The following is a 14,325-nucleotide window of genomic DNA, read 5'->3' on the forward strand; positions in this document are numbered from 1 at the left end:
GTTCCTGATACGGGCATTAGGCGTCAGCAGAGAGCACTGTGGACAAGACAAAAAAGAAATTCAAAAAAGAATAGAATTCCCTCTGTAGCATACAGCTGCTAATAAGTACTGAAAGGATTAAGATTTTTTAAATAGAAGCAATTTACAAATCTGTTTAACTTTCTGGCACCAGTTGATTTAAAAAATATATATTTTCCACCGGAGTACCCCTTTAACATTCAGCTTTAGGTATCCTCATATGGAAATACAGCCTTGAAGTGTTACAATGTAGAAACTAGACTGTAACACTGACATACAGGACACTTATGTATTCTCCTTTTTAATAATAATAAATAAGGCAAAAGGTGTGCAACATAACATATAAAAACAAAATACACAAAAGTTTTTAATCTTTGTTGTCGCGTTCCTTACGTCGGAGCTGTTACCCTCGTACTACTACTTACATTGTGGTCTGGCACTAGGTCTTGGTTCGCACGAAAATTATTGTCTTGTTACGTTATCAAAAGTCACCATGTAAAAAAACACCTTCAGCCACTTGAAAATACAAAGTGCAACTGATAAGGATATATATATATATATATATATATATATATGCAGAAATTTTTTTTTTTAACTAAGATGAAGACCTTGGTACCAGGCCAAAAGAAGCAAGATAAAGAAGAGGTTGGAAGTTTGAGACAAAACATTTGAAGAAGGATAGACTGTGCAGAAGGACAGATACATCCGGAATTTTCCGGTAGAATATTGACCTATGGCTAAGAAAGAAATGAATGCTGAATATGCTAATATATACAGACACAATACTCAAATAACCAATCAAAATATAACATGATGATTTTGACGTGATAACTAACCTCCCCTTTTTGTCAAATGTAAAAAACAATGTACTTCCGTATAATAAACAGAACTCATTGGGACGGCTCCTGAGAAGGAGATATATGCCAACATTTTTTCTGGTGTTTATTATTTGTGTCGACACAGCAGTATACAGCGGCAGTCACGCACATTTTAAGGCCTAACGAGCAGCCAACCTTAACACAACCATATGAGCACAAACAAATACAATAAAGGGGCAGAGTCTGTCATTGAGGGGAATTCGTTGTCACAGCCGCGAGCTGCTACATTGTAGAATCCATACTGTAACCGCGTCTTACACGGAATCGGCCTTGTGCCGCTTGTGGAATTCCTGATGTACTTCCAGGACCGACTTCACCGAAAAACATTTCCCACAGTCGGGGCAGGTGTGTGACGGAAAGGAGTCATCGCTGGTGTGGACTTTTCGATGGGAGATGAGGTGGCACTTTCGGGTAAAGCGTTGCCCGCACTCGGGACAGGCATAGGGCTTCTCTCCCGTGTGAGTTCTCTGGTGTCTAATGAGACCGGTTTTGTCCGAGAGACACTTACCGCAATCCTGACAGGCGAAGGCGCCTGTGTGGATCCTCCGATGCTTGACCAGGCTCGATTTGTTCAGGAACGTGTTCCCACATTCGGCGCACGAGAATGGCCTTTCCTTCATCTTCTCTTTCATTTTGGGTTCCTGAATGTGAAATGTCCTCTTGTGGACCACCAAAGAGGACTTGTCCGTGAAGCTCTGCTGACAGACCCCACAGTGGAATACTTTATCGTGTGTCCTCCGGTGAATGATCAGGTGGACCTCATCTTGGAAGCTCTGCCCACATTGTAGGCATTCGTGCACTGCGGGGGTCTCCAGGACTGGCGGTATGTTTACATCCCCATACACCTCTGGGCTACTGGAGGAGGCATCTACTTGGGGGTTTTGCCAATACAGGTGTGGTAGATGGGTTTTGCATTTCAGAGTCGGTTCCTCATCCTGAACAACCTTGGGTTCTACCATTATCACCATCGGGGGACTGCTGCTGGACATACTCCCTTCATGATTACTTGAGTTAACTCCATTATGGTGGATGGGAAGGACAGGGATTAACAGGTGAGGGGAGTCTGGTTGGACTTCCCAGCTGGTTGGTAGACCTGTAATGGATGTAAAGATGAGAAGGTTACCGCAATATAGTCTCATACACCAAATACCTGGACAATGGAAATCATACTACACCTAAATACAGACCACAGAGCAGACTACACCTAAATACAGACCACAGAGCAGACTACACCTAAATACAGACCACAGAGCAGACTACACCTAAATACAGACCACAGAGCAGACTACACCTAAATACAGACCACAGAGCAGACTACACCTAAATACAGACCACAGAGCAGACTACACCTAAATACAGACCACAGACCAGACTACACCTAAATACAGACCACAGAGCAGACTACACCTAAATACAGACCACAGAGCAGACTACACCTAAATACAGACCACAGAGCAGACTACACCTAAATACAGACCACAGAGCAGACTACACCTAAATACAGACCACAGACCAGACTACACCTAAATACAGACCACAGAGCAGACTACACCTAAATACAGACCACAGAGCAGACTACACCTAAATACAGACCACAGAGCAGACTACACCTAAATACAGACCAGACTACGCCTAAATACAGACCACAGAGCAGACTACACCTAAATACAGACCACAGAGCAGACTACACCTAAATACAGACCAGACTACGCCTAAATACAGACCACAGAGCAGACTACACCTAAATACAGACCACAGAGCAGACTACACCTAAATACAGACCAGACTACCCCTAAATACAGACCACAGAGCAGACTACACCTAAATACAGACCCCAGACCAGACTACACCTAAATACAGACCACAGAGCAGACTACCCCTAAATACAGACCACAGACCAGACTACACCTAAATACAGGCCACAGAGCAGACTACCCCTAAATACAGACCACAGAGTAGACTACACCTAAATACAGACCCCAGACCAGACTACACCTAAATACAGACCACACTACACCTAAATACAGACCAGACTATGCATAAATACAGACCACAGAGCAGACTACACCTAAATACAGACCAGACTATGCCTAAATACAGACCACAGACCAGACTACACCTAAATACAGACCACAGACCAGACTACACCTAAATACAGACCAGACTACGCCTAAATACAGACCAGACTACGCCTAAATACAGAATACAGACCACAGACCAGACTACACCTAAATACAGACCACAGACCAGACTACACCTAAATACAGACCCCAGACCAGACTACACCTAAATACAGACCCCAGACCAGACTACACCTAAATACAGACCAGACTACGCCTAAATACAGACCACAGACCAGACTACACCTAAATACAGACCACAGACCAGACTACACCTAAATACAGACCAGACTACGCCTAAATACAGACCACAGACTAGACTACACCTAAATACAGACCAGACTACACCTAAATACAGACCACAGACCAGACTACATCGAAATACAGACCAGACTATGCCTAAATACAGACGACAGACCAGACTACACCTAAATACAGACCAGACTACACCTAAATACAGACCACAGAGCAGACTACCCCTAAATACAGACCACAGAGCAGACTACCCCTAAATACAGACCACACTACACCTAAATACAGACCCCAGACCAGACTGCTCCTTAATACAGACCACAGACAAGGCCAACCTTAATACAGACCCCTGACCAGACTATACTTAACTACAGGCACAAAACTAGACTACCCGTAAATACAAACCCCAGACCAGACTACCCCTAAATACAGACCCCAGACTAAACTACCCGTAAATATAGACCCCAGACCAGACTACCCCTAAATACAGACCCCAGACCAGACTGCTCCTTAATACAGACCCCAGACAAGGCTAACCTTAATACAGACCCCTGACCAGACTATACTTAACTACAGGCACCAAACCAGACTACCCCTAAATACAAACCCCAGACCAGACTACCCCTAAATACAGACCCCAGACCAGACTACCCCTAAATACAGACCCCAGACCAGACTACCCCTAAATACAGACCCCAGACCAGACTACCCCTAAAAACAAACCCCAGACCAGACTACCCCTAAATACAGACCCCAGACCAGACTACCCCTAAATACAGACCCCAGACCAGACTACCCCTAAATACAAACCCCAGACCAGACTACCCCTAAATACAAACCCCAGACCAGACTACCCCTAAATACAAACCCCAGACCAGACTACTCCTAAATACAGACCCAAACAAGCCTAACCCTAATACAGACCCCTGACCAGACTATACCTAACTACAGGCACCAGACCAGACTACCCCTAAATACAGACCAGACTACCCCTTACACAAACCACATAACCAGACCACACCTAAATACAGACCCCAGTCCAGACTATTGGTACATCCAGCGTCACTCTAGGTACATGTCCTTGTGTCTTCCTTCTGGGTCACCCCCATGAACGGGGTTCTTCACTTACCTGAGCTGGTCTTGGGAGGATGCGGTCCGTCCCCGCCCCAGTTAGGTAACATGTCGTCTCCAGTTCTTTGTATCTGAAATACAAGAGGAGTCTCCATTGTTCCCCTGCGGAGCCGTCACATGACTACAGACTGTATAGACTTGGGATAGTGAAAATCTCTTTATAACAGGGAACTGCAGAAAGCTTTGCCCTCCGGAGCAGACTCCTGTACCTGATGGATCATCTTATCATCTTCTATACGGTCCTGGGAACATTCGGGGCTCACGGTGATTCCTGGACTGTCGTCATCTGCGGGGAATAGACACAAATGGGGAAGATTTATCAAAAAACCGCTTACTGTTACTTATAGCAACCAATCACAGCACAGTAAAATATAAAATAAAACCTGGGCACCGACTGGTTGCTATGGGCAACAAAGCATTTCATATGTGTTCCAAAAATATTTTTCAGCCATATGGGTTGCAATTCCATCACCGAAATTATTTCCTAATGCTGCCTACATTTCTCATGAATCCTACGGTTTTGCAGTGAGAGGGGATGGAATCTGATCACTGCACCTGGTCATCTCTCTCTCTCACCTGGCTATATGTCAGAAGCCTAAACTGCTGAGACTTATGAATGGGTTGGTGTCAGTTCACATTATGTGCAGTTTTGATGAGTTTTCTTACTCATATGCAGTTGCCCATAGCAACCAATCAGATCGCTTCTTTCATTTTTAAAGAGGACTTTTTAAATGTTCCCCAAAGTGCAATTTTTAGAGAAATACTGAAGTTATTTGACCTATAATGACAATTTAGGTGTTTTATAAAGATATGAATTCTTCAGGCTGTGTTCACATGTTGTGAATTTACTGCAACGTTGTAGTGTTTTTACAGCGCTTTGGCCATGTTTTTGCTGTGATTTTTTTTTTTTTTTTTTTTAATCGTGTAAAATTGTGCCATTTTAGTAAAAACGCAACATGTGAACACAGCCTCAGGGGAAATGTATAATGACTATATACAGAAATAGCAACAGCAGTATACAGATCTGGGAGGGAAGGGGTGTGAAAACTAGCGGGAGTGATCTGATGCCCCTGAGTTATATCCTGTATTAAACTGCAGAGCAGAGCGTATCACTGGAACAACAGCACCGTTTCGCGTCACAGACGCAAAACGGTGCTGTTGTTCCAGTGATACACTCCGTCTCCAGGCTTGGAGCTGCTTTCCCTCCCTGCGCCCGGGTGAAGTTTGTTTTGTACATGGACATTTCACAATAAAGTCCGGATTTTAATGCAAAGTTATGGTGAGTGCAAACATATTCTTTCTTCCTCGTTTGGGATACTTATGTGGAATTGATTGTTCTACTTGTGTCTAGCACCCCATATATACTTCACCGGGACCTCTTCTATTGTGCTAAACAAGGCTACCACTATCAGTGCTGTAGTGCCCATCCCCCACCTCTACACTATTTGGATGTACTCACTATTCTGCTGGTGAGGTCACTGTGTACATACATTACATTACTTATCCTGTACTGATCCTGAGTTATATCCTGTATTATACTCCAGAGCTGTACTCACTATTCTGCTGGTGAGGTCACTGTGTACATACATTACATTACTTATCCTGTACTGATCCTGAGTTATATCCTGTATTATACTCCAGAGCTGTACTCACTATTCTGCTGGTGAGGTCACTGTGTACATACATTACATTACTTATCCTGTACTGATCCTGAGTTATATCCTGTATTATACTCCAGAGCTGTACTCACTATTCTGCTGGTGAGATCACTGTGTACATACATTACATTACTTATCCTGTACTGATCCTGAGTTATATCCTGTATTATACTCCAGAGCTGTACTCACTATTCTGCTGGTGAGGTCACTGTGTACATACATTATATTACTTATCCTGTACTGATCCTGAGTTATATCCTGTATTATACTCCAGAGCTGTACTCACTATTCTGCTGGTGAGATCACTGTGTACATACATTACATTACTTATCCTGTACTGATCCTGAGTTATATCCTGTATTATACTCCAGAGCTGTACTCACTATTCTGCTGGTGAGGTCACTGTGTACATACATTATATTACTTATCCTGTACTGATCCTGAGTTATATCCTGTATTATACTCCAGAGCTGTACTCACTATTCTGCTGGTGAGGTCACTGTGTACATACATTACATTACTTATCCTGTACTGATCCTGAGTTATATCCTGTATTATACTCCAGAGCTGTACTCACTATTCTGCTGGTGAGATCACTGTGTACATACATTACATTACTTATCCTGTACTGATCCTGAGTTATATCCTGTATTATACTCCAGAGCTGTACTCACTATTCTGCTGGTGAGGTCACTGTGTACATACATTATATTACTTATTGTCACGATGCCGGCTGGCAGGAGGTGGATCCTCTGTGCCAGAGAGGGATTGGCGTGGACCGTGCTAGTGGATCGGTTCTAAGTCACTACTGGTATTCACCAGAGCCCGCCGCAAAGCGGGATGGTCTTGCTGCGGCGGTAGTGACCAGGTCGTATCCACTAGCAACGGCTCAACCTCTCTGACTGCTGAAGATAGGCGCGGTACAAGGGAGTAGACAGAAGCAAGGTCGGACGTAGCAGAAGGTCGGGGCAGGCAGCAAGGATCGTAGTCAGGGGCAACGGCAGGAGGTCTGGAACACAGGCTAGGAACACACAAGGGAACGCTTTCACTAGGCACAAGGGCAACAAGATCCGGCGAGGGAGTGCAGGGGAAGTGAGGTATATATATGGAGTGCACAGGTGAACACACTAATTAGAACCACTGCGCCAATCAGCGGCGCAGTGGCCCTTTAAATCGCAGAGACCCGGCGCGCGCGCGCCCTAGGGAGCGGGGCCGCGCGCGCCGGGACAGGACCGACGGAGAGCGAGTCAGGTACGGGAGCCGGGGTGCGCATCGCGAGCGGGCGCCACCCGCATCGCGAATCGCATCCCGGCTGGAGGCGGTATCGCAGCGCACCCGGTCAGTGGATCTGACCGGGGCGCTGCAGTAGCGAGAGTGTAGCGAGCGCTCCGGGGAGGAGCAGGGACCCGGAGCGCTCGGCGTAACAGTACCCCCCCCCTTGGGTCTCCCCCTCTTCTTTGAGCCTGAGAACCTGAGGACCAGACCTTTATCTAGGATATTGTCCTCAGGTTCCCAGGATCTCTCTTCAGGACCACAGCCCTCCCAGTCAACCAGAAAAAAGGTTTTCCCTCTGACCTTTTTGGAGGCCAGTATCTCCTTTACAGGAAAGATGTCTGAAGAACCGGAGAGTGGGAGAAATAAGTTTAGGAGAGAAACGGTTGAGGATGAGTGGTTTAAGAAGAGAGACATGGAAGGCATTAGGAATACGAAGAGAAGGAGGAAGAAGAAGTTTGTAAGAGACAGGATTAATCTGGCACAAAACTTTGAAAGGACCAAGATAGCGTGGTCCCAATTTGTAGCTGGGAACACGGAAGCGGACATATTTAGCGGAGAGCCATACCTTGTCTCCGGGAGAAAAAATGGGGGGAGCTCTTCTTTTCTTATCAGCAAACTTCTTTATGCGTGATGAAGCCTGTAAGAGAGAATTTTGGGTCTCTTTCCATATGGTGGAAAGATCACGAGTTATTTCATCCTCAGCGGGCAAACCAGAGGGCAAGGGAGTAGGGAGGGGGGGAAGAGGGTGACGGCCGTACACCACGAAAAATGGGGATTTGGAAGAAGATTCAGAGACTCTGAAGTTATACAAGAATTCGGCCCATGGTAGAAGATCTGCCCAGTCATCCTGGCGGGAGGAAACAAAATGCCGTAAATAATCACCCAGGACCTGGTTAATTGTCACGATGCCGGCTGGCAGGAGGTGGATCCTCTGTGCCAGAGAGGGATTGGCGTGGACCGTGCTAGTGGACCGGTTCTAAGTCACTACTGGTTTTCACCAGAGCCCGCCGCAAAGCGGGATGGTCTTGCTGCGGCGGTAGTGACCAGGTCGTATCCACTAGCAACGGCTCAACCTCTCTGACTGCTGAAGATAGGCGCGGTACAAGGGAGTAGACAGAAGCAAGGTCGGACGTAGCAGAAGGTCGGGGCAGGCAGCAAGGATCGTAGTCAGGGGCAACGGCAGGAGGTCTGGAACACAGGCTAGGAACAAACAAGGGAACGCTTTCACTAGGCACAAGGGCAACAAGATCCGCCCAGGGAGTGCAGGGGAAGTGAGGTATAAGTAGGGAGTGCACAGGTGGAAACTAATCAAGGTAATTGGGAAGATTGGACCAGGCACCATCATTGGTGCACTGGCCCTTTAAATCGCAGAGACCCGGCGCGCGCGCGCCCTAGGGAGCGGGGCCGCGAGCGCCGGGACAGGACCGACGGAGAGCGAGTCAGGTACGGGAGCCGGGGTGCGCATCGCGAGCGGGCGCCACCCGCATCGCGAATCGCATCCCGGCTGGAGGCGGTACCGCAGCGCACCCGGTCAGTGGATCTGACCGGGGCGCTGCAGCAACGAGGATGAGGCGAGCGCTCCGGGGAGGAACGGGGACCCGGAGCGCTCGGCGTAACAGTACCCCCCCCCTTGGGTCTCCCCCTCTTCTTGGGGCCAAAGAACCTGAGGAAAAAAAACTCAATTTTTTCGTGATGAGGTCCGATGCACATTAGGAGGGGTTCCGTGCGGTAACGCACGGCACAGTCCAATCTTTCATTGTCAACACAATTGATGTAGAGGGGTCCGGCGAGACTGGTCACAGGGACGTTGAACCTGTTGATAAGAGAGGCCAAAAAAAAATTTCCTGCAGATCCGGAATCCAAGAAGGCCATAGTAGAGAAGGAGAAGGTAGAGGAAGATATCCGCACAGGCACAGTAAGACGTGGAGAAGCAGAGTTGACATCAAGAACTGTGTCACCTTTGTGCGGAGTCAGCGTACGTCTTTCGAGGCGGGGAGGACGGATAGGACAATCCTTCAGGAAGTGTTCGGTACCGGCATAGTACAGGCAAAGATTCTCCATGCGGCGTCGTGTCCTCTCTTGAGGTGTCAAGCGAGACCAGTCAACTTGCATAGCCTCCACGGCGGGAGGCACAGGAACGGTTTGCAGAAGACCAGAGGAGAGAGGAGCCGGGGAGAAAAAACGCCTCGTGCGAACAAAGTCCATATCCAGGCGGAGCTCCAGACGCCATCCGGAAAAACGCATGTCAATGCGAGTGGCTAGATGAATGAGTTCATGCAGGTTAGCAGGAGTTTCTCGTGCGGCCAGAACATCTTTAATGTTGCTGGATAGGCCTTTTTTAAAGGTCGCGCAGAGGACCTCACTATTCCAGGACAACTCGGAAGCAAGAGCACGGAACTGAATGGCGTACTCGCCAACGGAAGAAACACCCTGGGCCAGGTTCAGCAGGGCAGTCTCGGCAGAAGAAGCTCGGGCAGGCTCCTCGAAGACACTACGGACCTCAACGAAGAAGGACTGGACTGTGACTGTGGCAGGATCATTGTGGTCGCAGAGCGGTGTGGCCCAAGACAAGGCCTTTCCAGAAAGGAGACCACGGCAGAGTCTAGAGTCCCCATGAAATTTGTCCGGCAGGGACAAGCAGGGGTTAGGAGCGGCCGGACGCTGCGGAGGAGTTGCAGGAGCCGGCGGAGGAGATGGTTGTTGCAGTTGCCGCTGCTGTGTCAGTGACAGCATCTGCTGTAACTGTGACTTCAGTTGCTGTGTCACGGAGGACAAGTATGCCAGCTGGTGATTTTGTTGGGTGATCATCGTGGAAATGTCGGCAAGACTTGACAGCGGCACCTCAGCGGAATCCATGGCCGGATCTACTGTCACGATGCCGGCTGGCAGGAGGTGGACCCTCTGTGCCAGAGAGGGATTGGCGTGGACCGTGCTAGTGGACCGGTTCTAAGTCACTACTGGTTTTCACCAGAGCCCGCCGCAAAGCGGGATGGTCTTGCTGCGGCGGTAGTGACCAGGTCGTATCCACTAGCAACGGCTCAACCTCTCTGACTGCTGAAGATAGGCGCGGTACAAGGGAGTAGACAGAAGCAAGGTCGGACGTAGCAGAAGGTCGGGGCAGGCAGCAAGGATCGTAGTCAGGGGCAACGGCAGGAGGTCTGGAACACAGGCTAGGAACAAACAAGGGAACGCTTTCACTAGGCACAAGGGCAACAAGATCCGCCCAGGGAGTGCAGGGGAAGTGAGGTATAAGTAGGGAGTGCACAGGTGGAAACTAATCAAGGTAATTGGGAAGATTGGACCAGGCACCATCATTGGTGCACTGGCCCTTTAAATCGCAGAGACCCGGCGCGCGCGCGCCCTAGGGAGCGGGGCCGCGCGCGCCGGGACAGGACCGACGGAGAGCGAGTCAGGTACGGGAGCCGGGGTGCGCATCGCGAGCGGGCGCCACCCGCATCGCGAATCGCATCCCGGCTGGAGGCGGTACCGCAGCGCACCCGGTCAGTGGATCTGACCGGGGCGCTGCAGCAACGAGGATGAGGCGAGCGCTCCGGGGAGGAACGGGGACCCGGAGCGCTCGGCGTAACATTAATTCTTTCTACTTGCCCATTGGATTGAGGATGATAAGCAGAAGAAAAGTTTAATTTAATCTTGAGTTGTTTACAGAGAGCCCTCCAGAATTTTGACACGAATTGGACGCCTCTATCCGAGACGATCTGCGTGGGCAAACCGTGAAGACGAAAAATGTGTACAAAAAATTGTTTTGCCAACTGAGGCGCTGAAGGAAGACCAGGAAGAGGAATAAAATGTGCCATCTTGGAAAATCGATCAACGACCACCCAAACAACAGTGTTGCCACGGGATGGGGGTAAGTCTGTAATAAAGTCCATACCAATCAGAGACCAAGGCTGTTCGGGGACAGGCAGAGGGTGAAGGAGACCAGCAGGCTTCTGGCGAGGAGTCTTGTCCCGGGCACAGACAGTGCAGGCCCGCACAAAATCAACAACATCCGTCTCCAGAGTCGGCCACCAATAGAAACGAGAGATGAGTTGCACGGATTTCTTGATGCCCGCATGGCCTGCGAGATGGGAGGAGTGAACCCATTTAAGGATTCCGAGGCGTTGGCGTGGAGAGACGAAGGTCTTCCCTGGAGGAGTTTGCCTGATGGAGGCTGGAGAAGTGGAGATCAGGCAGTCAGGAGGAATGATGTGTTGCGGAGAGAGCTCTACTTCCGAGGCATCCGAGGAACGAGAGAGAGCATCGGCCCTGATGTTCTTATCGGCAGGGCGAAAGTGAATTTCAAAATTAAACCGGGCAAAGAACAGAGACCACCTGGCCTGGAGAGGATTCAGCCGTTGGGCAGACTGGAGATAGGAGAGGTTCTTGTGATCGGTGTAAATAATAACTGGAAATCTTGATCCCTCCAGCAGATGTCTCCATTCCTCAAGTGCTAATTTAATGGCCAGTAGCTCTCGATCCCCGATGGAGTAGTTCCTCTCCGCCGGAGAGAAGGTCCTAGAAAAAAAACCACAGGTAACAGCATGCCCGGAAGAATTTTTTTTGTAGAAGAACCGCTCCAGCTCCTACTGAGGAGGCATCAACCTCCAATAGGAAGGGTTTAGATGGGTCAGGTCTGGAGAGCACGGGAGCAGAAGAAAAGGCCGACTTGAGCCGTTTAAAGGCGTCTTCCGCTTGAGGAGGCCAGGACTTAGGATTGGCATTCTTCTTGGTTAAAGCCACGATAGGAGCCACAATGGTGGAAAAATGTGGAATAAATTGTCTGTAATAATTGGCGAACCCCAAAAAACGTTGGATAGCACGGAGTCCGGAGGGGCGTGGCCAATCTAAGACGGCAGAGAGTTTGTCTGGATCCATTTGTAGTCCCTGGCCAGAGACCAAGTATCCTAGGAAAGGAAGAGATTGACATTCAAACAGACATTTCTCCATTTTGGCATAAAGTTGATTGTCACGAAGTCTCTGAAGAACCATGCGGACATGCTGGCGGTGTTCTTCTAGGTTGGCAGAAAAAATCTGAATATCGTCCAGATACACAACAACACAGGAATATAAGAGATCACGAAAAATTTCATTAACAAAGTCTTGGAAGACGGCAGGGGCGTTGCAAAGGCCAAAGGGCATGACCAGATACTCAAAGTGTCCATCTCTGGTGTTAAATGCCGTTTTCCATTCGTCCCCCTCCCTGATGCGGATGAGATTATAAGCACCTCTTAAGTCCAGTTTGGTAAAGATGTGGGCACCTTGGAGGCGATCAAAGAGTTCAGAGATAAGAGGTAGAGGGTAGCGGTTCTTTACCGTGATTTTATTAAGACCGCGGTAGTCAATGCAAGGACGTAGGGAGCCATCTTTTTTGGACACAAAGAAAAATCCAGCTCCGGCAGGAGAGGAGGATTTGCGGATAAACCCCTTTTTTAAATTTTCCTGGATGTACTCAGACATAGCAAGAGTCTCTGGGGCGGACAGAGGATAAATTCTGCCCCGGGGTGGAGTAGTGCCCGGGAGGAGGTCAATAGGACAGTCATAAGGCCTGTGAGGAGGTAGAGTCTCAGCTTGTTTTTTGCAAAACACATCAGCAAAGTCCATATAGGCCTTAGGGAGACCGGTTACAGGGGGAACCACAGGGTCACGGCAGGGAGTACTGGGAACCGGTTTAAGGCAGTCCTTGAAACAAGAGATACCCCAGCTCTTGATCTCCCCTGTGGACCAATCCAGGGTTGGGGAATGGCGTTGGAGCCACAGTAGTCCAAGGAGAATTTCGGAAGTGCAATTGGGGAGGACCAAGAACTCAATTTTTTCTTGATGAGTAGTGTTGCTCGCGAATATTCGCAATTCGAATATTATTCGCGAATATCGCATATTCGCGAATTCGCGAATTTCGCGAATATAGCGCTATATATTCGTAATTACGAATATTCGTTTTTTTTTTTTTCTTCACAGTACACATCACAGTGATCATCCCTTTCTGCTTCCAGCTTGTGTGGTGTAAAGAAGGCTGTAATACTACTGTGTGAGACTGGCGCGCGCAAATTCGCATATGCGAAAATTAGCATATGCTAATTTTCGCATATGCGAATTTCCACATATGCTAATTTTCGCATACGTATATTTTCGCATACGCGAAAATAAAACGAGAATATAACGAATATGCGAATATTCGCGAATATATGACGAATATTCGTCCATATATTCGCGAATATTCGCGAATTCGAATATGGCCTATGCCGCTCAACACTATTGATGAGGTCCGATGCACATTAGAAGGGGCTCCGTGCGGTAACGCACGGTACAGTCCAATCTTTCATTGTTAACACAATTGATGTAGAGGGGTCTGGCGAGACTGGTTACCGGGATGTTGAACCTGTTGATGAGAGAGGCCAAAATAAAGTTTCCTGCAGATCCGGAATCCAAGAAGGCCATAGTAGAGAAGGAGAAGGTAGATGCAGATATCCGCACAGGCACAGTAAGGCGTGGAGAAGCAGAGTTGACATCAAGGACTGTCTCACTTTTGTGCGGAGTCTGCGTGCGTCTTTCCAGGCGGGGAGGACGGATAGGACAATCCTTCAGGAAGTGTTCGGTACCGGCACAGTACAGGCAGAGATTCTCCATGCGGCGTCGTGTCCTCTCTTGAGGTGTCAGACGAGACCGGTCAACTTGCATAGCCTCCACGGCGGGAGGCACAGGAACGGATTGCAGAGGACCAGAGGAAAGAGGAGCCGGGGAGAAAAAACGCCTCGTGCGAACAAAGTCCATATCCTGGCGGAGCTCCTGACGCCTTTCGGAAAAACGCATGTCAATGCGAGTGGCAAGATGAATGAGTTCATGTAGATTAGCAGGAATTTCTCGTGCGGCCAGAACATCTTTAATGTTGCTGGATAGGCCTTTTTTAAAGGTCGCGCAGAGGGCCTCATTATTCCAGGATAGTTCAGAAGCAAGAGTACGGAATTGTATGGCGTACTCGCCAACGGAAGAATTACC

General features: G+C 48.5%; 1 protein-coding gene across 5 annotated transcripts in view; it reads right to left on the reverse strand.

Annotated features, from left to right (window-relative positions):
• Positions 1-625: 625 nt before the first annotated feature.
• Positions 626-14,325, reverse strand: part of LOC130357580 (oocyte zinc finger protein XlCOF7.1-like) — a 34,834-nt gene continuing 21,134 nt past the window's right edge. For all 5 annotated transcript variants that reach the window (XM_056560293.1, XM_056560291.1, XM_056560292.1 and 2 more), the window contains 3 exons: positions 4,609-4,685; positions 4,398-4,470; positions 626-1,989 (listed from right to left, as the gene is read on the reverse strand). In XM_056560293.1, coding sequence (XP_056416268.1) covers positions 1,151-1,989; positions 4,398-4,470; positions 4,609-4,685 — 989 coding nt within the window. In that variant the 3' untranslated portion in view covers positions 626-1,150. The remainder of the gene's footprint in view (positions 1,990-4,397; positions 4,471-4,608; positions 4,686-14,325) is intronic.

This window comes from Hyla sarda, chromosome 2 (genome assembly GCF_029499605.1).
Source record: "Hyla sarda isolate aHylSar1 chromosome 2, aHylSar1.hap1, whole genome shotgun sequence".
Taxonomy (NCBI): Eukaryota; Metazoa; Chordata; class Amphibia; order Anura; family Hylidae; genus Hyla; species Hyla sarda.